Raw genomic sequence first — 22,421 nt, 5'->3', positions numbered from 1 at the left:
TATAAATATGGACGCACAAAATAGGAAATATATTCAAAAGAAATATCTACCCATTATTATTTTAATATACAAAAAATAATTATTTTTTCATTTGCTTTATTAATAATTTACCTTTTCATAGATATAATCAAATATTTAAAATGTTATTATTATAAAAAAAATAAAGATAAAGGAAATATGTAATATCTGTTAATATATGATTTACTTTAACTCATTATATTAATCTTTTATGTATGTGTAAATTAAAAAAAATAAATAGTTAATTTACTTACAAATTTTCATTATAATATATATTTAAATTAAATTACCTAAATGAGTTTAACACAATAATTAAGTAAAATATTAAATAATGAATTTAACTATTAATTTAATGTTAATGTTATAGAACATATAAATTCTTAAACAATTAAAAATAATAGTAATTTATTATGTATAATTCTTTATAATATATTAATAACCTAAAATGTATATCTTAAAAAAAAAAAAAATTATATATTAGAAATTTTTATCCTAAAATTATGTTACAAAATACATTTCTAAAAAAAATTATATTAAAGTATAAATATTATATTTTAAGTAAATAAATATATATATCCTTACAAGAAAATTTATTGCCCTCCAATCATTATATTCTAAAGAAGACATATTTATTGCTAATTTAAAACTAATAATATATTTTATAATAACAAAAAAAAATGATCATTTTAGATTAGAAAAATATAAAAAAAATAAAATAAAAATTTTATATAAAATGTAAATTATCAGAATTCAATAGTACTATATGAACTGTGTTATCATATATTTATTTTAACATACATAGACAAATATTTTTCTTGGATATCCTTTTAAATACAAAGATATATATAAAAAACTAAGTTAATTATCCAAGACAAAACAATATATTACAATAAAAATTACTAGCATTAAAACATTCAAATTCAAAAAAAATCTCAGAAAATATATTTATGCTGTTATATATAAAAAATACCACATATACATGTTCAGGTGTGCAATACAAGCAATTAAGAGTATGCTTAGTACATGTATAACTGAAGGTAATACAGACGTAACTTTTATTAATTACTCCATTATATAAAAAATATATTTACTAAAATTCATTTTATCTTTTCTTATATTTAATTTTTTCATATTTTTTAACTTTTTTATGGTAATAAAAAATTCCAAATATTACTGTTATACTCAATATAACAAACGATGTGAAGTATATCAGAAAATTAAAAAACGGCGTTATACGTAAAAATTTATTATTACCTAAATCATACACGAAAAACGAACCTAAATTTTCCTTCAAATAATTATATAATTTATCCAATGGTGTTCTACTACCTAATGAAAATTTTAACAATGCGAATAATCCCCTTTTGAGGCCACAGTTAAAGTAAAAATCTAATACGAGTGATACTGATAACAGAATTAACAATATTACAGGAGTAAAAATGCGTAATTGGCATTTTTTTAGTACCACTATTTTGTACAGATTGTCACTAATCGTTCTGTTGTTTCTAAGAAAATCAAAATAATCTAGTTCTTTGAATATTTTTTTTTCAAGTTCAGAATAGTCTTTTGTTTCAAATATACATGTTTTATTTTTCTTAGTTTGTTTATGGTATCCCACACTGTTCAATGAACTTTCTTCTAATTGTTCATATTTACATTTATCCTCTTTTTCGCTATTACATATATTCATTTTGTCTTTGAGTTCGTTATTTGGTATAACTCTTTTTAATCCTACAATACTTGATATGTGATCCTGTTTACATTTTGCTAGTAATCGATAACTTTTTATATGATTTTTTTCGTGAAGATTATAATTTTCATTTAAATATTTATTAAAAGTACTCTAAAAACACAAAATAAATATAAATTATGTATATAAATAAAAAATATTATTCTAAGAAACAGCATTAACAAAAATTAAATATGAAAAATATAAATAATACAAGCATCAATAATTAATATTATCATACCATATCATTGTAAAAATGACATATCCAACTTAAAATTATAAAGGTAGAAATTGTAGTAAATAAAAGTAAATTAATATTTTGTTCCATTATATATAAATTCAAAATTGTAACATATATAGTAGGAAAAGTTTTGACACTAATATAATATGCAGCTAATGATAAACGCTAATACATTTAATTTATAAATTATTATTATTTTTTTTCTCATAATAACGTGGTAAAACGTAAATAATTATAGTGCTTTCTACTAAGTTCTAAAAGAAATTTAACTATAAAAAAATGTTATGGAATTTTTAACTAAATCAAATTTTTAAAAAACTTTTATTAAAATAAAATAATTTGAATTTATTCATAAATATTCAAAATACACAAATTAACTATTGAATATAATAATTAAATGATTTCTATATAAATTATTTTAAAGAAAAAAATAATAAAAATAAAATACAACATTTATTAATATTTATATATATTCAGTTTATAGAGAATATATAGAATATCGGTAATTTATTATTCTCTATATCAAGGGGATAATATCTAATTTTAACTTTTTAAAAATGCTTTGGAAAAACTTGTTATTATTGTTAAAAAATATTAATTGTAATAATTATAAAATAAGTTAAATGATAAATGAAGAAAAGGACACTTTGAATACTATTCTCTCATGTATTTATTATATTACTTTTGTTCTATTATTTTCAATAATGTATATAAAAAGTATGATATATATCATGCTATCAAATCTATGAAAACATATATATTTTAAAAGTAAATAAACTATTATTTTTTTTTTTCTGTATAATTTTTGAAAATTATAATATCTAAACTTTACTCATATTGTTCGTAAATGAAATGTTTTTAAACAACTAGAGCTCGGTTTTCGTTTTTTTTTAATTAAAAATATGTAATCAGAAAATTTTTTAATATAATATAATAAAAAAAAGAAAAAAAAGAAACAAACAAGAATTCTAGTATTAAATAGATTATTATTGGAATAACATTAGTTCAATAATTTATATCTCTTTTCAATCAATAATGAAAAGGCATATAATTTATTCTTGTTTTATTGTATCGTAGATATAATATAAATTTTTATAAAATGAATTTATTTAAAAACAACTAAAGAAGAATAATAGAACAGTATATATATATATATATTCTTTCTCTTATAAATAAATAATTAAAACAAATAATAATATTAATATTTTACATAGAATTCCTTATAGAAGATGATATGGCACTAGAATATTTTGATTATTTCATAGCAATATTCCACACCCTAAAGCATAAAACGTTTATATACATATGAATCATTTTTGCAGAAAGGATAGATTATAATAAAGTATTATAGTATTTAATGTTAAGAAAAAAAAAAATGAATAAAGAAAATAAAAAGGTTTATATTTGCTTCTAGCAATAACTTTTGTATGAGGGGTTACAAACAGATTTTACCTCCTATATTGAAGTAATAAAAAAATTAAATATATATACAATATAAATTTATAGCGATTTATGATAATATTAATTAAATTATATTATTTATTTCATTGAAATATTACCTTTTTAAATATATTTTTAAAATAAACACGCTATATATATTCTAAGTATAATACTTAATATAGTTGGGCATATTCTGTACAATATATGGAATTTTTTTCCTTTATGTTTAATAATATGATTTTATTATTCTGAGTTTTTAGAATTAATAATTTTTTATATCACTTAACATTTATTACCCAAGTTATTTTTTATTTTTAATATAATATATTAAAATTTATTAAATGTTCTCAAGTTAAAAAATTGTGTATCAACATAGAAATTTATATATCCTGTTAACATTATAACTTTAGGGTAATTACGCTTATGAATATAATTTATATATATATTTTCACTTTTTTTAATATAAAAAAAACTAAAACTGATTTAATATTTTTAAATCCATAAAAAATAATAATGTATATTAGGAAATAAGGCAGATAAGTAATTGCTATTAGTTCTTTATTCATTCTTACATGCGTTCTAATTATCTATAAATTATATGACATATTTATAATTTCAGTATTCCTTTTTTATATCAATTTCATTATTATCCATTTTTATACTTAATCTTTTTTAACGTAATTTTTATTTACCGATATTTAACAATATTTATTTTTCATATTATAAACGTGTCCAAAATTCTCGGCCTATTCTATTAATTCCTAGTTGTTTAAGTTTACCTATTTTTCTATCTGTATATAGTTCTTTATTTCATTAAATATACACAAGATATTTAACAATTATGAGATATTTTATTTTCTTATTTAATTTCTTTTCTTTTTTTTTGTTTATTGTTCATACTTAACAATTTATCTCATCTGAAATATTATATATTAAAAAAAAGAACTAATTTTTGGATATATTTATTTTTACTTAATAAACTTAATTAATTAATATAAGGTATATAAATACACAATATTCATCTATAATTTTGGATAAAATTTTTTTGTTATTACAATAAAATTTACATAATTATAATTATTATATGTTTTGTGTTTTCTTATCAGTACATACTACAAATAAAAATTAAAGTAATATAAGTAACAACTGATTTATTAATAATGAAATGTTAACACTAACATCATAATTTATTTCCCATATATGTACAGTTTCATTATATAGAAGAAATGCACAAAATTAAAACTAATGCCTCAAAAATAATTAATAAATGTATATTATAACAAATGGATAACATAATAAATTTTCTTTGTATATATATTTCCTTTCTATTTTCTTTAGCCTATTTCATATATATCATTCTTTGAAATATATCATATATATATATAAATATGACGTATTCGTACAAGTTGAAACGTAATGAAATATTATTCTACACAAATATATTGGTAAAAATTTCAGTTCCCTATATGACTAAATAAAAATATTTATAATTATACATTTAAAAAATATTAAGATAATTAAGGAATGACAACAACATTATGTTGTATATATAATTTATAACTTCAACAATGATAATAAATTTTGTTCATTTAAAATATTTATAAGAAAGAAATAGAATTATTCATTATCATTTTTATACTTTCTTTATATAAACATTATTACTTATTTTTATTAATACTATATAGGAAAGAAATATATGAAAAATATAGAGAGAATTGAAAAATAAAACATAATTTATTATAATAATTATTGTATTTATTAAGAATAAATTACATGTTATGCACATATATTTATAATATAATATATATGCTGTATATTATATAAATATGTTGTAATTGAATTTGTAACTATATTATTATATATCCTGAAATATAAAGATTTCTAATATATTTTTTTCTATTTATTTAAAATTATTTTAGAATCATTATTATAGAACTTTCAGTTCATATTAATTATTACAACAAATGACTTTTTCTTTTGATATTTAATGAAATAATGCTAGAATCAAAAAATTATAATCACAAATAAAGCATCTGATAGTTTAAATTATAGTGTTTCCTATAATTAAAGTAAGTAGAATTATCTTATAATTTATTAGTTATATATTATAGAGAATAATATAATTAATAGAATTACATCTTATAATACTTTGTTAGGGAAATATGCAATTTATAAAATAATATACGATATATTCACCATATATTTTTTTTTAATCTATAATATAATATAAAATTTACTAATATATTATGTTCAATGTATCATTAATATTAATGTCTTATATTAATAAGTGTAAATATTTTTTTTTCAATATTTATGTGTTATTTATATTCTCATTATATTATTTATTTTTCTTTTTACAGCTTAATGAAATATTCCAAGAATTAATCTTTTCCTTTCTCATATCAGTTTAAAAATAAATTACCAATTCAGCATTACAAGTAAATTACTAAATTGCTGAAGAATGGTAACCTATCCTAATTCTTCCGTCTTCTGAATGTGAAATCCCATTTTCAGCAAATATTTTTAATAATTCACGTGATTCTTCGGGAATTATGTCCTTTATTATTCTTTTTTTTTTTTTTAGGTTACTATGAATTCAGTGTCCCATGGGACTGAATTATAATATAAAACGAAAAGCAATGAAATATGTTTATATATATATAACAACAATAATATTTTAATGAAAATAAAGTGCAATTTTGTTCTTAAGTTTCATATTTATTAACGATAATTCTTATATAAACTTATACAAAAAATAAAAAAGTAATAACAAAAATTCCCCGTATAGTAAAACCAACAGAAAAAGCAGTTGTTAATTCATTTGAAATATAACAGTTATAAGTAGTTTCACCTCTTGTACACTTTTCCTCACTATCTATATTCGTTTCTAATTTTCTTACAATTTCTGAATGTGTAGCTCATATAATTTTATTTTATATTCACATTTAGATCCTGCATATATGTAACCTTTTATTTTTTCGTTTAACGATGAATTCAATACAATAAGGTACTCATGATCACTAAAACTATAACTAATTAATGTAGGAATAATATTTCTCTGTTTACAATTATTATTAAGCTTATATTAAATATTATATATATTAATATGTGTTTCCATTATATGGTTTAATAAATCAAATTATCATGTAGTACGATCAAGTTTATAATCTTGTTCAAATATACAAATTATTTTTTTTTTCTTAGTTGCTCCTAAATTCTGAAAAGTAAAAAAATAAAATAATATGAAAATAAGACAATAAAAATATATTAAAAATTTAATGAAATTACATATTCATTATAACTTTCAAATTAGTTCGTATAAATTATTAGGTAAATTAAGTACATAAATGCATTTTACATCTTTAAAAAATTCCACAATGATAACATATCTACAATAAGATATTTTAGTATTCCCCTATATATTTATTTAAATTATATGTTAAAAACATATATACATTTACATATTTTAATATTCAAAAAATTAATATATAAAATTTTTATTAATACATGATTTTTTATTAAATATTAACAATGAAATAAATAGATATAACATTTTTAATAATACTTCATTTAATAAATGGAACAAGTCAAAACAGTTTTTGTTATAACAACTTATAATATATAACTTAAAGTATAAATAATTTTTTATATAAATATTTAACTAGAATATCACCTACAGTGGGATGTTATTTTTTCTAATATATTTACATGAAGTATATTTCTTAGATACCATATAATAATAATAATAAAGCATATATATTTTTCTTTTTAGTAATAATTTCTAGATAACCAAAAACATATACTAATAGTTAATCAGAGTGCTTTAATTTAACATTTACTATAATATAAATGGAAAGGAACAAAGCAAATATAAATATATTATATAAATGTACTTATAATAATAAAAATATTATATAAAATAAGAAATGAATTATTCTATTGTTTTTTTCTCCTACTATCATGTATTATTTTAAAATTTTATTCATCCAAATTTTTCTATCCCTCTAGTATACATATATTTAAACTGTAAATGATATTACCAAATTAGTTTACCATTCAAATTATTTTACATTTTTATTTGTATATGGAATTTATTAATTTATAGCATAACATAACATAAATGTTTTGTTAGAAGAAATATTGCAAAAACACTAGTACACAATTTGTTTTGTTTTAATTATATAATTTTAGAATTGTAATATTATAAAAAATAGGTGAATTAATAAAATATATTAAATTCCTTAAAAAACACAAAGAAATAAACATTTTCTCTTTCGCTCAATTATAGTAATAAATTTTTATAATAAATTAAACATAAATTTCACCAAGATAAATATAATAATATTATATACATTTAACTTATGAAAATCTACAAGTATTTAATGTATCAACTTTTCACTAGAATTTAAAGAAATTATGAATATTATGCAATTTCATTTTATATTTCTCTAAATAGTCGTTCTAATTAATATATGACGAACAACAATAAATGTTCACTAAATATATACACATATATAAAAAAATTATGAAACCTAAAATGTTATAACCTAAATAATGTACATACATATTGAGATACAGATGAACTAATAAAAAATAACATATTAAATTACTAACCCCGTAAAACAAGTAATAATAGTATAAATATAATATAATAATTTAAACACAGTTTATTCGTAATTTTTATACAAATACAAATAAAAAAAATTAATAAATTAAAAATGTAGATATTTTTACAGCACTTATACAGAATAAATTATAAAAACGAACACCAAAAAAATTAACAAACTATCCATATTAAGAAAAATATAAATAATTTTAAAAGATTTTATTTAGATTAAAGTCAAAAAAACTAGAAATCTCATATTACCTATTAAGAGTTTTTATATATATATATTATCAAAAAGATAAAATTACTGTATTCTAATATATAAGCATTCATTATATATATATCCAAAAATTACCCTATTTTTTATTCTTTATATGTGTTTAGAAATGCTCTTACGTAATTTTACTTATTATTACCCTTGTACATATTTTTCAATAATTTACAGGTAGTAACTAATACTGTTAAAATAAATATTGAAACAAATATTGGAAAGGATAATGTGCCATAATCTTTTAGAATCGTATCTTGTGATAGCATTACTAACACCAATGCAGCAATACTGAACAATATAACTGGAATAATAACAAGAATACGCCTTAGAAATTTTTGTGCAAATTCACACTTAGGGTTATTTACTTCTTTGTTTTTATTATCATATTCTTTTACCATTTTAATATTATATATATCATCTAATCCTTTTTTAGGTTTAATAATGGATGGTGATACGTTTTTTTCCGTTTTTGACGATTTTCCTTTTAATTTTCTATACCGTCCTTCATAGTTATTATTATTTGATGTATCAGATGACACTTTAAAGTTTTTTGGAGACATTTTTTTTAAAGGTATGCTTCCATTGGGGGAATGTAAACCTCTTTCCTCATTTAATAATCTGTCTACTCTTACATTTAATGAATTACTTAGATCATTTATCTTAATATATGATATTCTATATGTATTTGTCTAAAAATATGAGCAAATATTTGATATTAAATAAAAATATAAATATTTTTGCACGAATAAAATATTAATTTTTAAAATTAAAATGTATTATTACAAAATAATGTATAGAAATTGTTAAATATAGCAATTATCCTACGTTATATGAATTCTGATATGTCCGTATTAAAAGGGAAAATGCGCAGAATTTAATGAAGAAAAAGAATTTGTTATCTTGTATCATCATGTCAAAATTATTTACCGCCGCTAAAACCTATTCGATAATAAAATTATTATTTATATAATTATATCGCTTATATTCAGTAGAAGATAGATTATAATTCTTTTTTATTGTTTCTGCCACATATATATTTTATAAATTGTATATATTATATAATTATAACATATAATTAAATGTATAAAGAGAAAAAAAAATTTAAATGTAATTAGTAAATTTTCTATGTAAATATATTAAAATGATATAAATGGAATAGTTTCTAAAAGAACAATGAATGGTACATAATTTCTGCAATTAGACTTGCTGTAAAAATAATTTACTTCGAAAAAATTTACTTATATTTTATTTGCATATTATTTAAATCGTTTGGTTAATTCAGTTAGGTAATTGGATAAAATTTAATAAAATTATATAATATAAAATACATAAATTCGACTTTAAAAAAATATTATTTTAAATTTCTTTGTTACGATTAAAATAATAAAAAATATTTTTAAGTTAACTAATGTCTTATAAAAATTATTTTTAAAATAATTTGCTATAAGCAGAATAATTAGAACAAAAATATAGATATACCGCAACAATGCTTTAATGGAATTTAATTAATTGGATGTATCAACAATGTCAGCATTTTATATATTTTAAGAAAAAACGATTAAAAGTCTGATATCTATGAATTATACGATATCTAAACGAGGTTACTTTTATTGTTATATAAGATAAATTAAATTTTTAATTTTTTAATAATATATATGACATAACTTTCTTGCGCTCTGACTTTGTTCATGGCTTTTAATATTAATTGAAAATATTTAATACTACAACAGCTTATGAATTAATATTAAAACTTAATACTTGAACAGACAAATGTTCTTTTCTAATAATCGTTCTATTAAAAATTAAAATATAATTAATAAAAAAATTCAATGAATATTAAAGATTTATTACATGCTAATTTAATCAATATTTATAAATAATTAATTAATTGACACTTTAAATACTTAAGACGCAATTGCTAGCCATTTTACCTTATAATATCATACATATATTAAGTTGAGAAAATGGCTTCACATAGATACGTTTAAACGATTAATCGAAATATAAGAATGAATAAATATATGTCCCATCATATATAATAAAGGAATTAATACTAAAATTATATACATTATTTTTAAATATAGCGTTAAAACAGTTTTATATTTTTTGCAATTTTTATTCATATGCTATTATTTACTTATGTTTCTTGAAGCGTTATGAATATATTTCTTGTTTATTATGTAATTTTTCTACATAAAAAATTGATAGTTAGAAAGTAAATTCTCTACTTATATATTTATTAAGTTAATAATATATTAATTGTAGTAATATTTAATAAATTTTTTCATATATATATATATATATATATATGCTTTGTAATAATAATATTTTTATATTTGAATGCTTAAATATATATCACTCAATATATAAAATATTTCATCATTTCATTTTTATTATATATATATATATATATTAATTATATATAATAAATATCATAAAAATATAGGCATATATTTATTGTATAAAATATTCTATGAATAAATGTGATGATGAATGTATAAAAATTTAATAAAAATAACTTTTATATGTAAAACTCTATAATAAATACACTTACCATATATTTATTTTAAATATTATGATTTTCTGCGAATTTCTTTATTAATATAAGTGTGCTATGTATTATTAAAATATTTTTCTTTTTAAAAACAATAAAATTTAACTTTATTTGAGATTAAGGAATTTTTAGACTTCGTTTTTTAAAATAAATCGCTAATGCGGATGATACAAAACTTAAAAAAATCCTCTTATATATGTATTTTATATGTACAATATTATTTTAAAAAACATTAATAATAATGCTGTTATTTTTATCCTGTCAAAAATAAGATGTCATATGGCTTTGTCATAAAGTTAAATAACAAAAAATTTGAGAAAAATTACATTGAAATTATTTATTATTTTATACAATTAAAATATTTATTTATAAAAAATAATTTCAGAATATTCTTCCTTTTCTCTCGAGTAGCTATATAACATAATACAAATAATAATATAATATAAAAAAAGAGTAGAGAAATTTAATAGTATATTTTATTGCTTCAAAAATATTTTATTAAAATAATAAAAATAAGATAAATAATTTCAGTATAAATATGATTTATATCTTATTACTTAAATATTTTAACACCTATAATAATATACTACAGAAAAATAACAATATATCATAAGTTAATATTCTATAATTCTTACATAGACTGTTGTACTAACTATAAAAAAGTTGTATATATAGATTTAGAAATATATTATTATCCAAATTAAAGAGATATAATATCATAAAAATGTTTTTAGAAATAATTTAAAATAATGAACATATATACTAATTACCCAAAAATATTTTTATCCCACAATTTAGGTAATATATATTTAGAAATAAAAAAGAATATATATCATCTTCTAAGAATAAAGAACGTACTCATGGATGATACATTTGAAATTTTGTTTTATTTTTTATTTTTTATATAAATATTTAGAATTTAAAATATTTAAATATTAAATTGAATAAATAATGTTTAAACAAATTAAATATATAAAAAAAAAACGAATACAATATTAATAAATAACATATATATATTAAAATAATTTTTATATAGAATCCTAATATACATTTTAACTTTATAATTGTGGATGTCCGGTACCCAATAATATGTTATTGAATAATCTAAAATATGTATAACAAAAAAAATAAAATAAAAATACATTTTAAAAATACTAGTAATACATTATTTATATTGTATGATATCATTGAAAGAAATTATTTATTAAGGAGTAAAACAAAATATATTGCTTAATATTTCATATGGCAATATTTTAATGTTCGATATATATAAACTTGTTATTTTATATATATATAAACATGTTTGTATATTCTTTTGAAACAAGTATTAATAAAACTTTCTTATACATGTTCTAATTCAAAAAGAAAATTATTTATAATTATAATATATATTAAATAAATGAATTTCAATATTCATATTTCATACATTTTTTTTTCTTTTATAATACTCATTTTGTAATTAATTTTCTTTATTCCATTCCTATGTAAGATTATTTAATAAATATTTCTTATGGGTATAATCATATTTCACTTTAACACCATTTTAATATATTTTATGTACTTCCTATCTATTACTGTTGTGTATTATTCTAATATTTTATAGGATTACTCTACGGTATTTTCCATATATATAGAATTTACATATGTATAATATTCTATCGAATCTATTATTTCCTAATAAATAGAGATCTCATATTTATAACTATGAATATCCTAGTTTTTATTATTTTCCGAAACGTAAATAATAGAACCAATAATATTTCTTTTTATCCGTTATTCTTTATATAAGTTATCTTTTGTCTAGGTTTCATTCATGCAATTGTGCAGGTACAATACACTATTTTCTATATAATATTATTTTTCATATTCTTCTAGTGCTATCAAATGTACAAATATAAACAGTTATTCTAAATTTTTTTTAATATATTTCTTCATCACTTACTTTATTCTACAATTATTTTACATTTTTTAATTGTTAATCATTTTTATTTTCTTCATTTTCATTTTTATCCAACTTATTTTGATATCCCTCTGTCAATATTTTATATCAGTCCTATTTCAAATATCTTATTACAATAATGTCCTTATTTGATATCCACTGCGTGCCCGAAGCTTTTTTCATATCTAGGAATGGAACACTTCCAATTTCATTTAGGATATTCTCTTTTAATTTTTCATTGTTTTTTATGTAAGCATATTCTGTCTTCCATTCATTTTTCAAACTATATAACCAATGTTTTTTTTCTACTTTTCAAAAAAATTTTTATGTCCTTCCACTCATTTATTCCTTCGAATTTTTTGTTTTTTTATTGTCATTCCTGCTTTTAATATTTTCAGTTATTAACTTACCATTTCTTAAATTAAGATACGTTTAAAATACCTCTTTTGAAGTAACTTCTAGGTATAATTTTAATAATTTTCTTTACTTAAATTCCAATTTCTCATTTTTGAATTTTTCGAGTACTTCCATATGTACTACTACAACAGTTTATGCTCTGTCCGTTTTTTAATTTGACGTATTTACATTTTTTATCGTTTTATGTTCATGTAATTTTCATCCTTATAAAATATTTTACAAAACAATAATTCCTAAGTTACAAGTTCGAACAGAAACTTCAATCCAGTAGTCCATTTCTCAAACGTACTTTAATGTAATTATATCGATATATTATGTGGGATTGCGATAGTTTTCTAATATTGCGCTAATTCATATACTTTTATAATTAATTCATTATTTATTTTAATTAAATATATTTTAATTTTTTTTTTCAAGTACTGTGTTTTCTTAAAAATATAATATTATGCTAAATAGAAAAGCACTCTAAATTAATATACAATGGTTATGCACTTTTATAATGCACCACATTCAATAAAAAAATAAGTGCATTATGTATATTAACTATTTTTATTGATTTATTAATATAATAAGTAAAGGATATCAGTTTTTATGGTATTATATTCTGATGCATGCACAATAACTATTATCATAAATAATATTATTTTTTTTAATTTATTACTAGGATATATAAAAATATATTAATGGATTCACAAAATTAAATGTCAACTATTATCATCTCAGAAGATATAAATATTATTATATTAAATTACCATAACACAATTTAAAATGATGTTTAAATTTTAATTCTTTAAAAATTCATGTTAATGTATAAATAGATAGAATACTAAAATATATAATATACAATTAAAAATGAAAGTTTACTTACTAGATAAACAAACAGTGGACGCGGAATTTTTAATAATCTTAGAAAATATATATAAAAATATTTTTTAAAAATAAATACTTTAAAATAAATTAAAAAAATACAATTTTATTTTCAAATATGTATTTATTTTATTTATTTCAATATATAAAAATATAAAATATTTGAAATAGAACAGATAACAAAATATTACAATTTATTATCTTTTATCACATATATTTTGGACCTCTGAAAATAAATACATATGAAAACTATAAACACAAATATTATTCCTGGAAAAAATGCGTTATACTAAATATACTTATTTCTGATACAAACAATAATTTATATTATATTTTACCATATTAATATATATACATTATATGCATAAAATTAAATATTTTAATAGCATACTCTGGCGTCTGATATTAACTAAAGGGGAAATAAAATAATCTTATTTTATCTAAAATTTTATTATTATGTATATAAATATTCCAATTCAAAATTATCCATTTGTTAGTTCCACTTTTTTCTATCACATAAATTCATACATACATAATTTAAAAATATATAAAACATAATTCACAGGACATGAGATTATAAATCTACAAAACTCTAATAACTCAAAAATATACTAAATATTACTTTTACGTCTATTTGAATTTAAAGAAGAGATACATTGTTATATTACGTCTAATCACCTAAAGCACTCATATATACATTGCATGTAAAATGTTATATTTATCTCTTTTTTAATTAAACCTTTTATATATATACACATTTTTCATTTATTCAATTCTATTATAAAGTATCAATTTAATAATAACTAATTGACACGTTTTTGTATAAATCAAAGTTATGTTCATTCACATTTATTACTTTTTATTTTATTAAAAAAGTAGAATCATTAGTATCAAAATGTAAGTAGTACTTAAGTTCAATTTTGCACATCTTAAAATATATGTAATAATTAATAACAATACTTTTTTCACACTTGTATACAAAACTACATAGTAGCATAAACAGAAAAATGATGTTTATTAAGAAACAAAATAAGGTACATTTCTAAAGGAAGAGTTAATAAACGTTTAATCCTTTTTCACTGGTATGCTCATATGTGGCAATTAAGAAAAAATAAAAATGGAAGTGGAATATATATTTATAATTCTTCTTTATAATATATATTTAAGTAATTTTTATACATTGAATTAAAATAACATTTTATGGAATCAAATTATTTAGAATATTAATTTTTTATTTAGTTACGTTTATTAATGTTCTTTCAAATTATTTACCAAAAACAACTAACATATTTTTTGAAAAAATATGATACTGTTACACATTTATAACTAATTATTTAAAACCTTAAAAAATTTAAACAATCTTTAAAAATCATTTTGTTCCAAATACATATATTAATATATTTAACATAATAAACTTTATATTACATATAAAGTACAATTTTATTACAAAATTAAATAAATACTATTTATTTATTATATATTATTAAGAAAAGACATCTACATTTAATTTATAAAAATATCATAGATTCTTTTTTTAATTGAATGACGAAATAATCCTATTTTACTAAAAAGAATAAAGGAAATGGAAACAAAATAAGTGCACATTCTAATGTAATAACATGAATTTCCTACCAATTTAACAAAATTATAATAAAAGCAGTTTTTTTATGAATTTTATGAAACATACATATATTTACAAACAAAAATATAATTAAAATAATATGTATTGTATGCCGATGTATTAAATTAAACACAAGGTAAATATTAAAATACAAATTTATAAAATAAATCAATCAAATTCAATAAAGGTTATGAATACACATTATTATATTTTATATAAAAACAAATATGCATGTTCAGGTGGTATTATAAAAATAATTTAACTCCATATACTCTTCTTGTAAGCATAATAATCTTAAGAATGCTACATAACTATTTTTTAGAATTTAAAAGTTTTTTTTATAAATTATCCGTACCATTATTACAAATTTGTTGCTTATATTTTTTTATAATTCTATATTTATTAATTTTTCTACAGGTATAAATAATGCCTAATACAATAGATAAGTATATCGCGAATGCAAAACCCAATAAAATTATAAAGACAAGATAAGAATACGTACTTCCTATTTTAATTATATCCCCTGAATTAGTCACTAATTTTGAAAATACTAATGCTGCCAATAAAAATATAGAGGCAGGAATTAATAATAATTTTATCTTCTTTCTATTTATGGCTGTACACTTTTCCCAGTCGGTCATTTCTTCGTTATTCTTTATTTTGTCAATGGAATGTAATACGCTGAATATTTGTTTTTCACAAAATACATCCGCTCTACTAGATAACGAAGAATTACTACTTCTATGCACTTTATGCCATATTTCTCTTTTTAATTCACTTTCTTTTAATTCTTTGTTTTGTGATAATATATCTTTTTTATTTTTAGATATATGTTCTTCATCTAGCACTTTATTATATCGTCCATCAATATTTCCATTCACTGAATAATGTGCTAATTGTCGATTAGTTGTTAAGTATAAATCTCTATCTAACTTATACTTCTCATCCAATAACCCATTGCAGCTATTCTAAAGAAAAAAAAAAATAAACATATTATTTATAAGAACATATATTTCCATACTAGGAAAATGTTATTTTTAAAAATAAAATGTTCAGTAACAAAAAATAAAGTATTATACGAAATATTATTATAATACCAAATCATTGTTATAACGAATTATCCAAAATAAAAGAGTAAAGATAAAGATTTTAATAAAAATGATGGAGTTGAAATTTTTTTTCATTGTATACATCATTAATTTTATTATATATTAACTAATACAAAAAATAACTATAGTTTTATATATTGAAAAAGATAAAAGAAGCCATTCATGTTTTATTTTATTTTTATTTATTTAATTTATTTTAAACTTTATAAAATGAATTATTATATATATACTTCATATATTTTTCACAAACACAAAATAATTTTAGAATTTAGAACAATTTCAATATAGATTATTATAGAAATAAAATTTAATAAAAATAAATGATAATTGTACATAATATTTAAATTAATTATTTAATAGCAAAAATATTAAATTTTTTTTTATAAATTAGTTTAAAAAAAAAAAATATAATACGAAGAAAATTATTAAGATGATATGAAAACAAATATTATTTATTCAGTGATAACATTCTTTCATTCATACAAAAGAAAGAACTGTACGTAGAAAATATATACTAATATATGTTCATACAATAGTTATGAATTTCTGTGTTCCTTCTAAAAAATAATTCTTATTTTATACATGTTTTTTCGTATTACTTCAACTTCTATAGTTAAATAAATTGATTATTGTTACCGTAAAAATAATAGAAAAAAAATATGAAGATAGGAAAAAATATTCTTATTTTATCGTATATTCGTTATTATTTAACTACAATTTTTTCTTATATAAATTTTTATATATTAAGAAAATAAAATTTTTAGTTATTAAAAAGTCTATGAAATTATGTACATATTTTTAAAAGTACCATAATAATTATTCTATTTTTGTATAATAATTTTTACAATTGTAAAATTTGTATCTAATTCCAAATGAAATTTATTTTTATCTAGTGTAAATTTTAAAAATGTACAAATTAGCTTTTTTTTTTTTTTTTTTTTTTCTTCTTTTAAAAATGTAAAGAAATATATATTTTGAAAAATATTAATATATCAGAAAAAAAACAAAACGAAGATAAAAATAAAATTAGCATATAAAACAATTTTGTAAAATCCAATAATTTCAGAAATATTTGTAGCAATTTAATATTACAAATAAATGTAACATTAACAATATAATTTTGTGATATACAAAAGAATAAATAAAAAAAAATTGAAAATTGGTATATGAAAGATTTAGTATTTTCTTTGATGAAAAAATATAGAAATAATTTATATTGTATTGTTTTTCTATAAATAAATAAATTACAAATATATTTTTAAACCACATGAATGTTTAAAATTTATATATAATAAATATTTATCTTAATATAAGTAAGGTATTTTATATTTTATTTTTTTTATTCTTTTTAGATTACAATGCAGCTACTAATAAATAAAGAATTATTATAAACAAAATAATACTAAAACACATCATAAAAGAAAAAAAAAAATATAAAGTAGAATTATAAAATATATATATAATATTTATGGAAGAAATATTTCATTAAAATATAATAATAATGAATAGTAACAAAAAAAAAAAAAATATATACGTTCAATTAAAAATCTCACTGCAACAAATTCATTTAGTGAATACAATATTTTTCAAATATGAGGTTCTCATTTTCTTAATTTCTAAGTACTCTTCTACAAGAAAAATATATCTATGTGTTATATAATTGATTAAATAATACTATTTAATATTTATGTAAATATTATTACTAAAACATGTATTAATATTATCACGCTCATATGAATCTATAAAGAACCAAATTTAATAATGAAAATTACTCTAAAAACAGCTGCATTTGAACCTTATATATTACGCCTATTTAGTTGAATATTATAAAAAAAATATAGTAACCTTTTTTATATATCTTATTAAAACTTTTCTAAAAAAGAGAAATAGTATTACGTACTTATAAATTACCAAAAAATATAATTCAATTTTTTACTTTCATTTTTTTTTTTAAATTATCTTAATTTATTGAAGAAATTACTAGTTATTTCAAACTATATGTATATTTTGATATCCAAAAAATGATGTTAACACTATAAACTATATATTTATAAATAAGATCAAAAAATATAACATAGGTATATATATTTATCTACTTATCATTCCATTATTTCACAAAAGAACATATTGATTCTCATTACACTTAGTGAAAAATTTCATTTATATAGATATATAATACATTTTTATAAGCGTATAACCATAAAAAATCAAAGATAAAAAAAGGAATAAATTACGAAACAATATCTATTAATATACAAGTTCATTTTATTAATTTAAAATTTTATTGTTGTAAAAATAAAAAATATATAATGTATATTAATATATTTTCAATATATATATATTTAATTCATTCTACTAAATTTAAACTAACATTACAATTAAGCATAATAATAGCATAGTAAATGTTTTTAAGTCCTAATTTAATTTTAAAGATTTAGAAATACTAATTCGTTAAAATATTATGAATAATATATATATACGTAAAGGACATTATTTTATCATATATTTATAACTTCACATAAGATTTCAAAAAAAAAAAAGAGGTAAGTTTATATAAAAAATAATTTTACAACAAATATATTTCATGATGTATTTCTCGTAAAATATTATTTACAGAAAAATAATTAAGTTTTTTATATTAAAAAAATAATATATTTATATGTATAAGAATACAGCAAAATACATGACTGTAGTTCCATTAAATACAAAACAAGACACATTTATTTTTAATATAAAACACACAACGCATTTTCCTAATTAACTAATAATAATAATAATATATGAAAGGATAATGTTATGAATGTAGTATTTCTTGTATTTCAACTATATATGAGCACACGACTTCAATAAAATTATATGTACATTCCTTTTAAATATATTAATTTTAACGCAAATTTATTTTTTATAAATATCTATTTAAATATACAAATACATTTATTAAAAAAAAAAAATTAATTATGCGGAAAAAAAATCTTAAAATATAAAATGCAAGGTATTAAAACATATTAATTTGCAAAAAAAACTAAGTCATAATTTCTTACTTTGTTTACCAAAAAGATCACGAGAATCTGTGTACAAAAATAAAAAAATAATAAACTGTAGGAACTTTTAGTAAGCATATAACTAAATATGTTACTCTTATTATTCCACACTAGAAATGATTTTATAAAAAGAGACATATTATTTACTACATATTTTACTTTTTCCTAACTTAATTTTTTCATATTTCTTAACGTTTTTATGATAATGAAAAACTCACTATATAATTGTGATACCTAATATAACGAACGGTACCATATATATTAAAATACGGAACACTTGACCTAATATGCACGCATCAGTAAGTGTTGTACCACTGCACAACGTACATGTTGTCCCAGAACCCAAACTTTCCGAGTTCTTCCAAAAACCAGTTATCTTTTTCAACACACTTACAAATGTATATAATGGTCCCTCACTATAATTTACTAATTTTTTTAAATGAGTTTTTTTCAAACCGAAGTAAGACAATAAACAATCATTAGCTGAAAATCCTATTGCTAATTCTACTATGAATACTATCAAGAAAAACAAAAACAGCAAGAAAGGTAAAAGAACCTGTAGTCCTCACTTTTTAAATATTATTTTTTTATAAATCCTATCACTCACTACTTTGTTATTTTTAAGAAAATTCGTATAGTCAAGTTCTCTAAATATTTTTTTCTCTAAATGAATATATTAATTTGTTTCAAATATACAAGATTTATTTTCGTAGCCTTTTTGTTCTCACTGGCATAATTTAATGTATTTCTATACGTTTGTTTTTTCTTTGTCATAATGCCTTTTTTATTATAATATATATCTTTTTTTTCTCACGCTTCATTGTGTGGTATATCTTCTATAAAACTCCTAATAAAAGGATCATTATATCTCTTGCATTCTGCTAATAATCTACAATTTCTTATAACTAATTTTCTAATAAGCATGAATTTCTTCCCCCAATATATATTATACATACACTGAAAAAACGAAGATAACATGTGTAATTTAAAGATAAAAGATATCATTATAAAAAAATATTATTAACAAACATAAAAAATCAAATATAGGAATATGTAAAATATGGTTAAATAATATTACTATACTAAATCATTGTTAAAATGGTATATCCAAGTTGAAAGGATAAACACAAAAATTTTAATAAATAAAAGTATCGTAATATTTTGTTTCTTGTTGTATAATCTTAATAATGTAATATACTAATTATATAATCAGTTAGCAATAATAAAATATACTGTTAATGACAAAAAACTATATAATTATTTATTTAGCTTTTTTCTATTTTCATAAAAACGAAATAAAATATATATAACTCTAGTTTTTTTATAACGAATTGACTGAAAACTAACTTTAGAAATATAATGTAAAATTTTTATCTTAATGTTATATACAAAACACTAAAATATACTAGAATAATATAAATTGAACTATTGATAAATATTCAAAATACATTATTTATTTATTTAATATAACAAATTAATTAAATAACTTGTTTTTTGTTTACTTTTAGAATAAAATATGTATATATATATATCATTTTTTAATTTTTTGATGTATTTCCTTGTTATAGTATAGAGAATTGAAATAATACACTGCTACGCATATTAATAAAATAATTTCTAATATTAAAAATGTTTTCTTATTAATACTTATATTATATACATTATACTTGGAAAAATATTTTATAGCTAATATAATATCGATTATTATAACAAAATTATATTATTAATAATAAATGTAGAAAATAATGCTACTTGTAATTTTATGTATTATATTATTTATAGCATTCACATTAGTTAGTACATGGGCATTTTCATTCCTATATTATCTTTTATATATTTTAAAAAACTTTTTACTAATATACTTCATATCATAAGTAAAAATAAATGTTTCAAGTGTATAGAAAGAGTGATTTTTTATTTTCTATAATTATTCTTGAAAATTATAATTTTTATTAAAGTTTAAATTATATAATTATTTCTAAAAGGAATACTTGTAAATGAATTTATCTAATTACTACTCCTTTTAATTAAATGTATATATATATATATATATATAAGCATTAAAAAATAAAAAAATTAAAACTTGCATAATATGTTCAAATATCAGAATAACCTAAACTAGAAAATAGGTTTATATAATTTTACGAACAATAAAAATAAAAGAAATTATTGTTTCATTTATTTACTTTAGTATATATATTATAGAAATATTTATAAAATATAATTAAACCAAAATTACTTATATAAAAAATAAATTAATAAATATTGGTATCCTGCTACTTAATGGAAAAGAAGAGTACTACACAAAATTAATAATTCCATACTTTTAATTACTACTAAAATTAAATTAACATGTATATATATTGACTATTTTTTAGAAATAGCCCGAGAACTGACCTTTGAAAAATAAATTAAAAATTAATATTATACTTATGCATTGCATATGAAAAAAATTCTTATTTTTTTACTTTTATTTTATTAAAAAAAATATAAATTATATATACGAAAGATTTACTAATAGTTAATATAAATTCTATGTATATTTATATATTCCTAAAATATAATGAA

General features: G+C 18.1%; 3 protein-coding genes and 2 pseudogenes across 5 annotated transcripts; all 5 read right to left on the bottom strand.

Annotated features, from left to right (window-relative positions):
* Positions 1–1,120: 1,120 nt before the first annotated feature.
* Positions 1,121–2,075, bottom strand: PmUG01_00032200 (fam-l protein; the record flags this gene model as incomplete). The annotated part of the gene is made up of 2 exons (XM_029006910.1): positions 1,121–1,861; positions 1,989–2,075. The coding sequence occupies 2 exons, from the start codon at positions 2,073–2,075 to the stop codon at positions 1,121–1,123; spliced, it is 828 nt and encodes a 275-aa protein (XP_028858898.1).
* A 3,799-nt stretch (positions 2,076–5,874) lies between these two features.
* PmUG01_00032100 lies at positions 5,875–6,642 on the bottom strand (annotated as a pseudogene). Its single transcript is given in 4 exon segments — positions 5,875–6,045; positions 6,172–6,183; positions 6,197–6,319; positions 6,334–6,642. Coding segments are annotated over 4 exon segments (615 nt in total).
* Positions 6,643–8,436: 1,794 nt separating this feature from the next.
* On the bottom strand, positions 8,437–9,217 carry PmUG01_00032000 (Plasmodium exported protein, unknown function; the record flags this gene model as incomplete). The annotated part of the gene is made up of 2 exons (XM_029006799.1): positions 8,437–8,994; positions 9,131–9,217. 2 exons carry the CDS (start codon positions 9,215–9,217, stop codon positions 8,437–8,439), a joined length of 645 nt encoding a protein of 214 aa, XP_028858897.1.
* A 6,824-nt stretch (positions 9,218–16,041) lies between these two features.
* Positions 16,042–16,887, bottom strand: PmUG01_00031900 (Plasmodium exported protein, unknown function; the record flags this gene model as incomplete). Its single annotated transcript, XM_029006688.1, has 2 exons — positions 16,042–16,671; positions 16,801–16,887. 2 exons carry the CDS (start codon positions 16,885–16,887, stop codon positions 16,042–16,044), a joined length of 717 nt encoding a protein of 238 aa, XP_028858896.1.
* Positions 16,888–20,013: 3,126 nt separating this feature from the next.
* PmUG01_00031800 lies at positions 20,014–20,753 on the bottom strand (annotated as a pseudogene). The gene is given in 2 exon segments: positions 20,014–20,550; positions 20,565–20,753. Coding segments are annotated over 2 exon segments (726 nt in total).
* Between the last annotated feature and the right edge of the window lie 1,668 nt (positions 20,754–22,421).

Source organism: Plasmodium malariae (genome assembly GCF_900090045.1).
Source record: "Plasmodium malariae genome assembly, contig: PmUG01_00_14, whole genome shotgun sequence".
Classification (NCBI taxonomy): domain Eukaryota; phylum Apicomplexa; class Aconoidasida; order Haemosporida; family Plasmodiidae; genus Plasmodium; species Plasmodium malariae.
The sequence above is the reverse complement of the archived record's forward strand: the minus strand, read 5'-3'. Positions and strand labels throughout refer to the sequence as shown.